This window comes from Semicossyphus pulcher, unplaced genomic scaffold, assembly GCF_022749685.1.
Source record: "Semicossyphus pulcher isolate SPU_LCO1_2020_fin unplaced genomic scaffold, fSemPul1.0.p SCAF_10, whole genome shotgun sequence".
NCBI lineage: Eukaryota > Metazoa > Chordata > Actinopteri > Labriformes > Labridae > Semicossyphus > Semicossyphus pulcher.
The window spans coordinates 6,872,455-6,886,734 of record NW_027211604.1 but is presented as its reverse complement, the minus strand read 5'-3'; the positions used below and the strand labels follow the sequence as shown (position 1 = coordinate 6,886,734).

The window sequence follows — 14,280 nt, the reverse complement described above, 5'->3', positions numbered from 1 at the left end:
TGTTGCACTTATTGGAGAAATAAAGCTCTTTGATGGGTAATTCCATTAAAATCCATTCAAATGTATTGTACACTCTGTCAAGTAGATTTCTTGTCCTGTAAGTGGAAACTGTAAACGTAGTTGGTTAGTTGTAATCTTTTAGCAAGAAAGTTTATATATATATACATATATATATGTGTGCATATATATATATATATATATATATATATATACACACATACATATACATATGTAATTGAAAGATATTTAAAAGACGGCTTTGGTCATGAGTGAATAAACAAATATCGGAACCCATCAGCTATAGTCTTACAACCATATAGCCTCTGGGTACAACGCTGAACATGTCTGGAGTTTCCGGTTTAGGCAGTGGTTACCCAGCTACCAGGGAACGTTCCCATAACATTGGCCAACATTACCTACAAGTTGTAATTATGTTTGAAAGAAAATGTTTTAATCTCATATTCAAATAATGTTTTAAGGATGTTTATCATTTTAAATAAGGTTCTTGTAAAGTTAAAACTTAAACTAAGACAAAATGTTTTAACTGCAACATTCTGAGAATCCTTTCAGGATGTTAGCACGGCCTGAACTATCAGAACATGATTTATAAAATGTTCCTGAAATGTGATTTGAGCATTCTGAAAATGTTTTCAGAGAACGTTCTCCTACTATTCGACGGAACATTCTGGGAACCAAACATCGCATGTAACATTATCAGAACGTTCTTAGAACAAAACATTTCAAGCTGGGTAGTGAGTGATCTTTAGTTTGCTGAAATTACAACATGATGCCCTTGATACAGATTAGTAAAAAGTAAAAATGAAGCTTTGTCAGGTTTGTCCTCAAGAGGAGAAGAAAACTACATTTAAAATGCTCGTTTGTTGAACGGAGGTCGGATCGATCATTTCTGATGCATTTGAGGAAGTCGGGAAATCTGAATACTGAACGGCTTTCGTGACACAGCCTCAGGGAATTTATCTCAAGTTAAATTTTAGATCTAGAACAGATTGTTCGCTTAAGTTACATGCAGATGTCTGTTTATAGAGATGAATCATCAATAATGCTTTTGCTCTCCACATGGACTATTACGTTTTATTTGCAAGACTTGCTTTCAACTGGGAATTTTGAATGTGGTTTCTTAGTCATGTTTTCAATAGAAAAATGCCTGTTGGGTCCCAAAACTGATTGCAAGAAATAGAAGTAGATGTTTTCGGCCTGCAAACTTTCTGCTAGTATTAATTTTTAACGACCTATTCAAGCAGACTTTTTAAAGTGCTGTGATCAGAGCTCATTAAGATACAGATACAGTCTTCCAACGGTCCACAGGATAAAACTACACCTCCGTTACTGTATCTATATTTATGATGTTGTTGCAGTAAACTCCAACTCCAAACAAGCTGCTTTAGCACAACTTTTAATGGCCGGCTCACATATTAGCGGCATTGATCCTCTCCACATATGAAGGTCCCCTGGTTATCTATTAGGCGTTTTTCATTCGGTGGCGATCAATATTTGACCACTGACCTCAGATCAGTCCTGTTAATATGTGTAAATTCTCGTAATAACCAGGCTCTCCAGCGCTGAAGAAGAGGAGTAATTGTGGTTAGTGATCAATCGTTTCACGATGGAGATGTTAAAGTTGCAACAGTAGTGTTTTGATTTGAAACAGGCAACGCTTTAAGGACGAAAGAAAAACAAACTTTATATGCACACGTTGCATAAGAGATACTGTATGCTGTATATTTCTTTATCTTTTTCATTTTATTTTTAATTGTGCCCTTGTTTCATTTCCATGTAACAAGACGTATGTGAGGAATTGATTTGAGTTTACAAAGACATTTTCAATAATTTAATCTATAGAATAATTTTCGCATGGAGTGCAGCAGCATACACGCTGTACTGTACATACTGTAAATTTAAAGAATGCTTCCTCTCTGAACTGTGCTGCTGCATGCTTTATACAGTATGCCCCTGTGCATTATTTATAGTAAAACATCTATGTCTCAAAAAAGAACTGACATGGAGCAGAAAAAAAGGGGGAACTGGGGAAAACAAGTGCGATGTAGGCCGAAGCTATTATTTTAATGGAGGCTAGGTGGCTGTTTTGCATGTTTGAGGTTTAGGCCTACAGCTGCCGTCCTACATGCTAGCTTTACCGAAACCTTTTTAACTAAAGCAAATCCTAAACGTATATGTAGACATTTTAGTGTTTGAATAAAATGCATGGGAACTAGCATATTGTTCAATATCTTCAATCAGGTTTGATTTGGCATAAGATAAAAGAACATCACAGTTACCTTCATCAACAGGGTGGGACAAAATATCAATACAGCAATATATCGTCGTCCTGACTCGTGCAAAACAATTATTGATAGGCTGGCGCAACAGAAGTTGACAGGTAAAAGAAGTCAAGAGATGCAACAGCCACTTTCAAATCCTAAGATGAAAAATGGCAGTGACTAAACACATTAATCATGCACTTTACCTCTTTAGGGCCATTTTGTGTTCTTCAGTTAATCAGATATCGTGATGTGTCATTAAACGATTGTCTTGCAACATATCAATTATCGTAGAATCGCTGTATCGTGATATTATCGTCATCGTGGGCCAGGTATCGCATCGTGAGTTACCCTGTGATTCCCCCCTATTCAACAATGTTATTTGTAATTTTAAGTTAAATTTAAAATTAACTTACTGGGACATTTCCATCAAACTGAGTTGTTGTTAGAGCTATTAATACCTTTACTTTCCCGATGTGACAAACCAAAGTGTCTGCAGTGAGGGAGGCCTGTTGGCTGACAGCTCATTTAATGTTGCCCGTTCCCTCAACAAACCAAAACAAGCAGATAGAAGACCAAGTGGTAAACATCTGAGCCACAGGTATTAAATATTTGTTTTCAGTGTGACGTCACACTAAGGAGCGACTCTGATTGGCTTTGTCATATGCTGCTACTTTATCACAGGAAAGCAAGTGAAACACGTTCTGACATGATGAAGACAAAAGAAAATGTAGTGTTAAAAGTATTCAAGAAATTAGCAGAACCAACTTTCTTTTTTTAATAATTATTTTCTGTCCTTTTTGCCTTAATTGGATAGTTACAACAAATATCAAACTAGTCAGTATGTTTTAAATTATGTTGCACATCTTCACCACTAGGCCACAGGGAAGCTCTACAAGTCATTAACTGTTCAGAACTGAAGAAGCCTTTCGGATGAGAGGTGGAACGTCCTCAAGAACTTCAACCAGGTCCACTTGCCTTTTGGACGAAGCTTTGAATTACCATAACCTTTACTAACACGCTAAACTCAGGTGGTAACATGAGCATAAGCGTGTTAGCATTGTCAGTACGAGCATGTTAACATGCTAACATTGCACCGTGGTTTCTTAGCCTCACAGAGCTGCTAGCATGGCTATAGTCATGTAGTCCTGTTTAATCTCCTGCTGTTTTAAAATAATCGTACTGAAAAAGTTAGAATTTAAAATACTTTGAGGATTTTGTGAGTCAGGATTTCTTGGGAAAAAGGCTCGAAATAAAACCGCTCTTCAGTTTTATCTCTCATGCCTTGCAGTGTACAGTCAAGATCTATTTCCACATTATGAGTGGCTATTAAAAAGCTCATTTGAACAATATTGTATTAGCACCGGTAAATTATGCATCACCAGATCCCACATCCAAATCATTTACACACTGGGGATGAGTAAAATGTGCTCTCACGTCCATGTTTCCTTTCATGACGTAAATCCTGAGTGTTGCACACGGAGCTGCATACGTTGTCATCTGTATGCATGTGCAGTGTTCACACGAGGCCTCGGGTCCTGTGTCCTGATGACATTGAAGTATGAGTGTCTGGGGATGTCACTGCGCAAAAATCATTAATGAAGCCTGGAACTGATGACTATTTAAAGCCATCAATGAACAATTAACAACACAGTCCGCTGTGTGTTGAATTAGGCATTTAAAGTCCAACCATCCATCCATTCTCTAAACTGCTTATCCTGTCAAGAGTTGCTGGGGGCTGGAGTCCTTTCCCAGCAGGCACTGGGTGTATGGCATGGACATGTTGCCAGTGTAACACATAGCTAACACACATGTAAACATTCACACTCACGTTCACACCTACAGGCAGTCTTCAGTAGACCTGACCTGCTGCGTGTCTGTGGGAGGAAACTGGAGCACCCAGAGGACGTCATGCAGACATGGAGTGAACATGTCACACTGAGAGGCCCCTTCTGCTCATACAGCATGGCATACGAAAGACAAGCACGTGAGCTGTTATTCTAATGCTTTCTTATAAGGTACATTAACTAGATTTTTGATTTGATATTAGAAACATATTTTTAAGTCATGCAAAGAGCTCGTACAATCTATTCTACAACTTCCTGTGCATTAACTCAGAGTTTTCCCTCAATAACGTTTTAATTACTGCTTCAAGTTCCCATATCTGTGAATGTCTGCTACAGACCAACACAAGAACCTGTTCTGCTGTTAAAAACGCCGACGTGCGGGATCTTTGCAGTTTTTTTCCTTTTAAAAGTGTGTAGTTTTGGTTAGCGGAAGTGGCTACGGCGGCTCCACCCGCCAATCTCTACTGCGCAGCTCTGGCTCCAAATGACATCACCATCGCAAGATGACAGCGCCCAACTCAGGGGTTTGAGAGTAGATGGAAATGTGTCATCCATCTATATATACAGTCATTGGAGAAAACCTATAGTCAATGGTCTAGTGGTTGTAAAATATAGTCATGCACCAGTGCATATTAGCAAGTGTATAATATTGATATAATATCGATGCTTCGTGTGTGCATGACAATAAGCAACTAGTTTATGATAAGCCTGTGTACCTTCATATGAAGTGCTCTTATAGGCCTGTTTTTACAGATGTGTAAACAGACCTTAAACACCATCCCATGTCTTGAATTTAGTACTAACTGTAATTTGTCTTTATAGTTAAAGTGCACGTTTTCGCGGTGGTGGTGGTGGGGGGGCTCATTTGTCTACACTTTTAGAGGGAAATTTGTGTCTATTTTTTAACCTTACACCATTCCTTTGCACGTATCAATATAGTGTGAAAAACATCAGCAGTTGTTGACCTCTGAAGCTTCATGAAGATGTAAAATCTGTTTTGTTTTTTTCGGCTAACAGCGCCATAATTTGCCCTGGTTCACAAGACATACAGCCTGTATTCACGTGTATTGGAAAAAAGCTATGAAACTACAGGACGAACAGTGAAAAATCTGTGTGCAGGAGATGTTATGGACAAGGAAACATTTGTGTGTTTTGGCCAACCAGGATATTTACCTGTGTTTCTTAGAGACGATGTATAAATGGCTGAATAATTGCAGCATAGCAAGGCCAAGGCTGCAGCTGCTTTAGCCAGCTGGCTCTCACTCCCAACTCGTGAAATGTAGCAGCTTGGTAAGCGGCCCTAAGCTTCAAAATAGAACCATGTAGCCATGTAGACCTCTAGAGTAGGTTTAAAGAATGCAGGGCTAAGGTTTACGCACCAAAAAACTTGCAAGGTTTAGAGAAAAAGATCATGATTAAGGTTTTAAATAGGTACCTGTATACATACATAGTCACGTAACTAACAAATGCTACGTGGAAAAAGAATTAAACTTCCCTAAGAAGGCTAAGTCCAATGTATTATTCCAAAAAGAGACTTTTGCACTTTTCATTCTACTTCTCCGCTCAACAGCACTTAATAACAATAAGCTTGAGGACAGTGTCCAGATAAGACACTAGACGGATACCTTAAGTGTCATATTTTGATGAGTTGGACCACCGTCAAACTGCTGAACTGACGAGAGCCAGTTGCCAACTCACAATTCATCCTTGGCTCTTTAGTCGGGGCAGAGTTTGCACACAAAGTCCCCCAAACCACCTTTTGTATAAAACCAATGAGCTGCTTTGGACACCAACACATTATTTTTTACTAGTTGGGGGCGTATGTGAAACGTAATAATTTTAATGTCTCACTCGATCATTACTGTCCGCTCTGCTCCGTCACATTTAAAGGACGTTCTCTTCACCTCCGCCGCCTAAACACTCGCTGTAGTTCGAGCCCAGAGAGGATACAGAAAGAATAAAACTTCCAGATGTGATACCATATATAGCGCCACGACCTCCCCGTGAGGACAAAAAGTTTCAGCTAAGCATTTCAGCTGCATCTGTCCTCCCGACTAAACAAATTAATTATCTACTATTTTGTGGATGCAGAAGTGAAAGTGCCCCAGACGGGCAAAAAAAGATACTTTATCACACCTGTACTAGAGTGTATTATTTTTAGTTGTAAAGAAAAAAATATGATTAAATAGTTCCTGAATTGAAAAAGGGGCAAATATTACAGTCGTCAGCAGGAGTCACTTTTCATCTATATTCAGGAAATAGGGTATGAAAGGAGGTTTATTCTCATAAACACGCAATGTTTTGTAATTATGTTAAAAGAAGATTCTCTTGATTTTTGTTTTTTTTTAGTCCTCATCAAAAGCAACACCAACTAAGAGGTGAGCGCTCTGACAGCAACCTGGAACAGCAATGTTAAATACCTGATTTGACCCTCTTATGTTGGATGCTATTTACCTTTTGGGGACTAATATCTGGAAATAAACGGATAAAAAGTGAAAGAAAGGAGGCAGAGTATTAGTCCTCAAAGGGCAAATGAAAAGACGTTAGCTTTCTTTACTGTATAAGCCTTTATTTGTAAAAAGTCTGTTGTTTGAATGATAACCCTTTTTATACCACATACTTGAACACCTTGTATTTGTAAAAAACACATTTTGTTCAAACACCTAAAAAAGCTGATTGACACTATAACATTAATTTGCACTGACAAAAAAAATACAACTTCATACTACACAAAATGTTGATTCCATGAGTACTGAGACTCCAAATGAAACCAAACACCGTATTAAACAACTGAATCAAATAAGCGCCCAATGTGAACAAAACAATTACAGTACAAAAAACCAAATGCATTTTTCTTCCAGTGCCAATATATCAGATGAGTTACATTTCCTTCTTATGATAAAACAACAACAACAGTAAGAATAACAATCCATAACAAATGCAACAAATACAGTAAATCAGAAATGAACACAGAAATGAAAAAACAAAATCAGTTACTAATAATACTGAAAAATAAATGGGCTGTTAAGTCTTGTGGGTTTCTTTCCTGTCATTGCCAATTTTTATAAAGTGTTTGAAAATCTTTCCTACCTACTGGTTAAACATGAGAAAGTCTCCCTGGTATGCTCTGTCAAACTGGGGAGGTATACTGGTGTGTAACTGGGAATCAGCACAGCTTCTTGCATGTATCATCATACAGTAATCGACAACAGACCATAACCAGAGGCAACTTATTGAAGAGAAAATACAGGGAACACCCACTCAGTGTGCAAACACATGGCTTACGTTCAGACGCTGCTGCTGAGCATCTTTACATCCTTTGTAGTTGAAGGGCGGTTGATGTTAATGCTTATGCTGAACCTGATAAAACTACAGCATGCACTCGCTGCATTTATTCCAAATTGTGTGATTTACAGTAAATACATCGTATAGAAGTACATACACATGATTCATACGAATCACACAATGCACGCTCCATGTTTACATTTGTCCTCCAGTTTTACGCACACAACTTTGTTTCACAAGATTTAAAAGAGCTGGCTGTAAAACAAGTGCAATTTAAGCATGTAAACACTGGATCTTTCTTTTTCCTGGCTGTGGCGGTGAATCTGATGGTGTGGAGTAAAAATATATGAAAATAAACCTTTCAAAACTCAGTTCATGCAAAACAAAACCTACAGGGTACGTACAAAATAACGAATGCACCAGCTAAAGTTCTTCCAACAGTGAGGGGTCTGTCAGCCTCGTTCTGGTGTTTGGTGGGTGAAGTTTTCGTGCATTGGTGGAGGTTCACTCTTTTATTAGAGGTCAGCCTCAGTGCTATTCATAAGTCACAGTCAGCAGTTTTGTGTTTATGGGTTTAGCCCATCATGCATATCTTTTTTGGGGAGGGCTGAAATCCCAGAATGAAAACTGGAGTCAACAAAAAAATGACATGATTTATAACTTTTGCAATATCAGATCCCAGCTGGTAATAATGGCACTGACTGTTTAATTACGCTACAAAACTGGGTTTGATTTACTCGTACAGAATCAAGGGGTGTTTGTAGAACTGTTCTTACTCTATGCATTTATCCAGAGAACAAATTAATGTCAATACCTGCACAAAGCTAAACATTGTTAGCCTGGTTCCGTTAGCTAGCCCGCACAGACTTCTACTGTTAGCAACTGAGCAGCTGCTCTTAGGCAAATGGCTAAGTGCCTTGCTCAAGGGCACACATGACTGTCTTATTGAGGAACAGGAAAGAACATCCCACTCGCCCTCTTAAGGCTATCCTGCTCCTCTAGCCTCTATAAGCCAGCTAGCCGATAATGCCCTCCATTTTTCTAGCATACTCGCGGACAATTCAGTGCTTTGTTGACGTCTGAGGTAAACACTGCAGCTAAACTGAGCTGAAATCTCTGAAAGTTTATATATGGTTAATGGGATAGCCCATTTGATACATTATCATACCATTAGCTAACAGTGAAACAAGGCATACTTTAGGGAATTTTCAGCTGCGTTAGCGTTAGCCTCGCTCTTGCTAAGGGGCAAAGAAATACGAGCTCCGAGCCACCAGAACCTCCTTCACTGTGAGAAAACTTTACGTCGATTCCTCCATTATTTTGTTCACACCGTGTATTTCTTGTGTTTCATTTTTTAGGTTTCGTTTGCAGAAGTATGCCAATGCTAGAGAAGCTGTCCATGCCATTAGCAGTGAGGCTAGCTGGTATTACGAACTGCCATGTTTTTGTTCATGCATTAAGAACTATTAAGTGAAAGATATCATATTTACAGTACAATTCACATGTAATTACACATATACACTAGAGGCAAGAAAATTCACATTGAAATCAGTTCAACACTTTTTTTTCTGCTCCTCTACTCCTTGAACATATGTGTCAAAAGAAATCTATTTTCTCTCTCGTAGAAGCAAATATCCTAAAGGAAAAGCATAGAACAGAAGATCCTCACAGCTTTTGGGATGAATGTGCTGATTTCATGTCCAGAAAGCAGGTAATACATGTTCTGGGTGAAATGAGTGGTGTTTACTGCGAGCATGCAGGGGCTGCTTTGTCTCTGTGTTTGGAGTTTATTAAAGATATCTCAAATAAAAAAAGTTTATACCTGAATAGGCATATTTGTGTTAATTTCTGGAAATAAACCAGCCAGATTTTTGTGTTAGTTTGGGTTAGAAAATGTGAAACCACAGCATGTTCCATTGACTTAGTTTAAATAACACTTATGGTTGCCTTGAGTCCCACATTTTTACACACATTATGTTCTAGTTTTTCACTGGAACAAGTCGTATCCTCAGGCCTCACAGTCTGACTCAACTTTTAAGTAAAGCTCCATCATATTGCCTTTAAACAGTTTGACAAGCTGTTAGTGGCAGACCAGGACGAAATGATGCCAAAAATGGTGTACTATTTGAAAGGACTCGCATTCATTACGCGCTATAAACACCTTCCTTTAGTTTTATTCCTTCAAAAATTCCTAAGGATAACGTAAACATAGTTTTGAATGTCCACCTTAAAAGTGCCTGAATACCTCTGACTAAGACGCGTCTATCCACATCTAACATCTGACGGATCAAATCAGAACCGTTTATTTCGTTAGAATTGCAGCATATAGTATATCTCAGGGATTTATATTATATATTAAAGGGGAACTCTTTCAATATTACACATCCAGGTCATATTTACCAACGTTTACATACGTGAAAAAAGGTGTATAAAGCCTATTTTGTGTCTCTAGGGGGAGTTGTGGGAAATCGTGTAAATTAAACAGAGCTCTGACACTCAGATCAAATATTCCTCTTATTTATTGTGGACAAAAACGGCGCGTGCCATTTAGCTAAACCTTGTCCCCTGCATAATTAAGAGCACTATTTTATCTGTGTGAGAGTTTTGTTTGTGTGCTAGCACTGTTTTGGAGCGGTGTGCGCTGCTACTTTTTTTTTTACAAATCTTATAAATTGCCTCGTGTGATGTCACTTGAGTCATTATCAGTTGGGGCTGAACACAAAAAAAAACTCTGGGGATGTAGTTAGAAAAAAATGTTTGAGTCATTCCTCCCTCATCTCTGCTTGAGAGGCTAGCAGCTAGATGCTACATTAGCTGCTACTAGCATAACAAACGCCAATTCCCGCCAAAACTGCTGGCAGACCAGATGCATTGTGGGTAGGGTAGGCACCAGATTTTGACAAGGAGGAAGAATACATAAAACAAAAAAAAGATAACTGTGGTTCTGCTGCATCAATGTTGATTCTTTTTTAAAACTTTCCATGTTGAGTGCAACAATTTTAGACGAGTGCAACGCTGAACCCGCACAGTACTCCTGTCAATCTGTAATTGAGTGTTTGTAAAGTGAAAAAAAAAAACTGATGCTACTGTAAACATTGCATTTCAATCTCAACTCACTTCCATTTGGCAACTTTTGAAGAACTCTCAGTTTGTGCATCATCTCATATGCCACCATTCTGGCCTTCAGTCTCACCTACAGTAAATACTGAATATGCTGTCTATGTAACACAGTAGAAGCTGCTCACGAGCTTGTAGATGGTAGAGGCCTTTTCGTCACTCTATTTGCTGCTACTTCACTTCATTGCTCTTGACCTATTGTCGCTTCTTCTCATCAATAACAACAGGTTTACCTTCTTCACATTTGAGTATAATCACTATGTTTTGGTCGTGTTATCATTTGGACCTCACAGTTGACTGAGAGACAAACAACAGATTGTTCGGCTGCAGACAGAGACATAAAAGCTCAGCATGTCCTCCTGTTCCTCTCATCACTTCAGACGCGTCCTGTATATCTTTACTCTTCTTCCTACAGTATGATGACGACGATGCATACAATTTAAACAAAAAGAAATATGAAACTCTGCTCACAGCTCGGGCCACATCACTGTACAAACTTCACAATGACTTCCGGAGACAAATTGGTTTCTCATCAGTATTCCTTTTCGAAGACGTCGTATGCATACTGCGCCCTGCGCTCCAGAGAGGAGTGGATATTTCTGATGATAAATTGATTACTCTGCAGCCCTTCCATCTTCCTCTAGTCCCCCATGTGTTTGTGAATATGACAATTTCCCTCCCTTACTCCATTTGTATGATTCTCAGGGACCTCGCTGTGCTGCGTATCACTTTATTTTGCTACAGGACGCAGTGGTGGATTCGGTCGTGTTGGTTTTTTTTGCTCGGAGACGGTTTCTCCCAGAAGGGCACGCCTGAAGTGAAGATGTCATCGAGGAAGATGCTGATCTGCACTTCAGCTGAAGCTTTACAGGCATGGGAGGATCTTAAATGTGTTGTTTTTGCTCTTTCCACTGTCCATCTAATGTCTGACTTCATCTTTATGACATGTTGAAGTGGATTTAAGTTCCACAATCCATAACTATGTGATGATCTGTACTTACTTTGTCTTCCCTTTGCATGAACCTGAGCCCTGGAAATGCAGTTTTATGTATGTGTTTATATAGATTAAAGGCCTTTTTAACAATTCCTGGCTATTTATCACACATTTTCTTACCATAAAATAAGGCTAACGTTTCTGATCCTCTTGGTTTTGGAGCGTTTGCATGTGGAATAATGAATCCTTCACCCCAGCTGCCCGTTACTTTCCCCATTATCCTGCCTTCAGACACCGTGACTCCAACACTGCAGATAAACAAACAAATAAATACTGTATACTGAATGACAACTGGTCAAACTGTGGGCTGATATGTTGACTCTTTTGAATATACACGTCCTTACATATTAACTGTGGAAACATGTCAAACGAATCACAAAAGCAACCCCCCCCCCCCCCCCCCGTTTTTCCCTTTGAGCAAACACAAAGCAGGATGTGACGTCGATGAGCTCGATGTGGATCGATCAACAGGAGGAAATAAACAGTACAAGTTTACTTTCATGAGCATCTGAATGATAAAATGTATAGAATATGTTTCTTTTTTTTCACACAATCAAAATGAGTAATGCATACCTTTGACTCTTTTTACCTCATAATGCCCTAGCTCTAGAACATGTTCTCACACTCCCCGAAATCACAGTATTTTTCAAGACAAAATCATATCTACAATAATCAGCACTTGTTTTTAACCATAATGAAAAAGACCCCCCCAACCCCGCCCGGCTTCTCCCCCCATGTAGGTGTTTCTAAAAATAACATGAGAAGAGAAAGGAACACAAGTTTGCGTCGACTCTGCGGCGGTCAGACATCCCATCCAGGCGGCGCTCTGATGGAGACCGAGAGGCCAGAGCTGATGTCTGATAAAGAGAACGATATCACTTCAAAAAACCCAAGGAACAACACATAATCCAAACAAGGTTGCTGTACATAGTAGAACCGGAGATTTCCGTGCATGTTATCCATGGGTAATGGGAGGGGGTGGGGTTTGTGGGATGGGGGGGGGGCGTCGAGGATCTCACTCAGCTGATGTCTGAACAGACGAGCCACCACCGGTTTCATGAGCTGCAGTCGAGGATTTTTGATCACAAGAAGTATCAATAAAAAGTCGATGGGACTCTGAGACATCTTTTCCCTCTCAAGAGCTCTCACTTTCTCTTTTCTTGTTTTTTTTTTAGCAAAAATATCATGCAGTCTTTAGTTCCAAAAACCCCTGACAGGGTCTCGTTTGTGTTTGTTGGTTTGTTTCTTTCAGGAGCAAAAAGACAACTCAAAGCCTTGAAATTCTTCTCTCACAATTAAACATTCAAGTCATCCTATTAATACTTTGTACAGCAGAAAGGTCCTTCAGGTTTCACATGTGTATATAGAAATATAATATATAGAAATATGCATATACATATGTTCAACTTGTATATGTGTATACATATTTTAGGAACTGTATCAAAGCCAATTTAATGTGCTCTCAAAATATGGCCCATGATTCCTAGTGGGATGCACATCAATTCACATAGTACAACCAGTAGATTAGGTTGAAAAATCCAAAGGTGATGGGGAAAATGACCCGGGACCACTTGTCAATGGTGCTAACATCTGACAGGTTTGGGATTTTCAACTTGAGCTTGGAGGAGCGTCGCCGTAGCCGACAGTTGGCCCGGCTCCGCATGGCGCTCCGATCCAGCGAGTGGTGGCTGAAGCCGTCCCGGGGCGCCATGGGCTTCCTGAATTGGACCCCGGAGCTGTCGAAGGACATGACGGAATTCCGAGAGTCACTGACGCTGCTTCCCACGTCAGAAGGCATCACTTCGTTGTTCATCTCCAGCGTGGTGAGGAGGATGTTTCCGTACGCATCCACCTGCGAGGAGAGGGGAAGGACACCGACAGTGAGAGAGGGCGGAGCAGCCAGAAATAACCCCAAATTCCCTCATTAATGAAACTTATATTAACCCCGCCTCCCGTCCCAAAAGCTGTCAAGCTAAAGCAAAATGTAGGGATGATATGGAACGTAATTTTAAGCATGCATCAGAAATAGTTAACAAACTTAATAGAAACAACTATTAGTGTTTTTTTCACTTAATCATCAGACTTTTACTGTGAAGGCTGGCCTACAGCCGATATGATTGCTTAATACATGTACCCCAACTTTTCTTTGTTCCTCGAGATACAGATTTCTTCGCTGTGTATATGACCTGAAGGTGTTGGTTTGAAACGGCGAGGAAATGGAGTCCTTGCAATGTGAAAGAAAAATGAAGAGAACATTTAAACGGCTATAAAAATCCTGGCAAATAAGCACAATTTTCCAAAGGTTACACAATGCATAAGACACAGAGTAAACAGGAACAACTTTGAATAAGCATTTAGTACTTCACACACACTAAACCACAGGGGGGAGGGGCTTCATTCAGTCCGATGTTTTCAGTGTAAAAGCGTTTTAATTCTTCTGCATTATCATATTTTATCCAGTTGAGCGGAAATCAGACGTGAAAGCACGAGGTAGCAGAGTGAATGAAGCCTCCAGCATAAACATAGACAACACCCTAAATAAGGAATGAGAATGTTAACACCACTGTCGAGCTACATGGATCATTATCTCAATGAGAAAGGCTCTGCTCGATAAGTAGCAGTCAGTGCTTGAGGGAGAAGCGATGGATGATGGTCGGTGAATGCATATAGGGCTGTGGTGGCATTAGTATGCTCCTGGAAGATTACTCCAGGGAATATCGTACACTGTATGTGTCTTTGGATAAATGAATATGGCTGG

At 39.6% G+C, this 14,280-nt stretch overlaps 1 protein-coding gene across 1 annotated transcript in view; it reads right to left on the bottom strand.

The window, feature by feature from the left end:
- Positions 1-12,495: 12,495 nt before the first annotated feature.
- LOC138595687 (gamma-aminobutyric acid receptor subunit beta-4-like) overlaps positions 12,496-14,280 on the bottom strand; it is a 65,080-nt gene continuing 63,295 nt past the window's right edge. Inside the window, exon 9 of the mRNA XM_069667058.1 lies at positions 12,496-13,374. Within this exon, the coding sequence (XP_069523159.1) occupies positions 13,021-13,374 (354 nt within the window). The 3' untranslated portion in view covers positions 12,496-13,020. The remainder of the gene's footprint in view (positions 13,375-14,280) is intronic.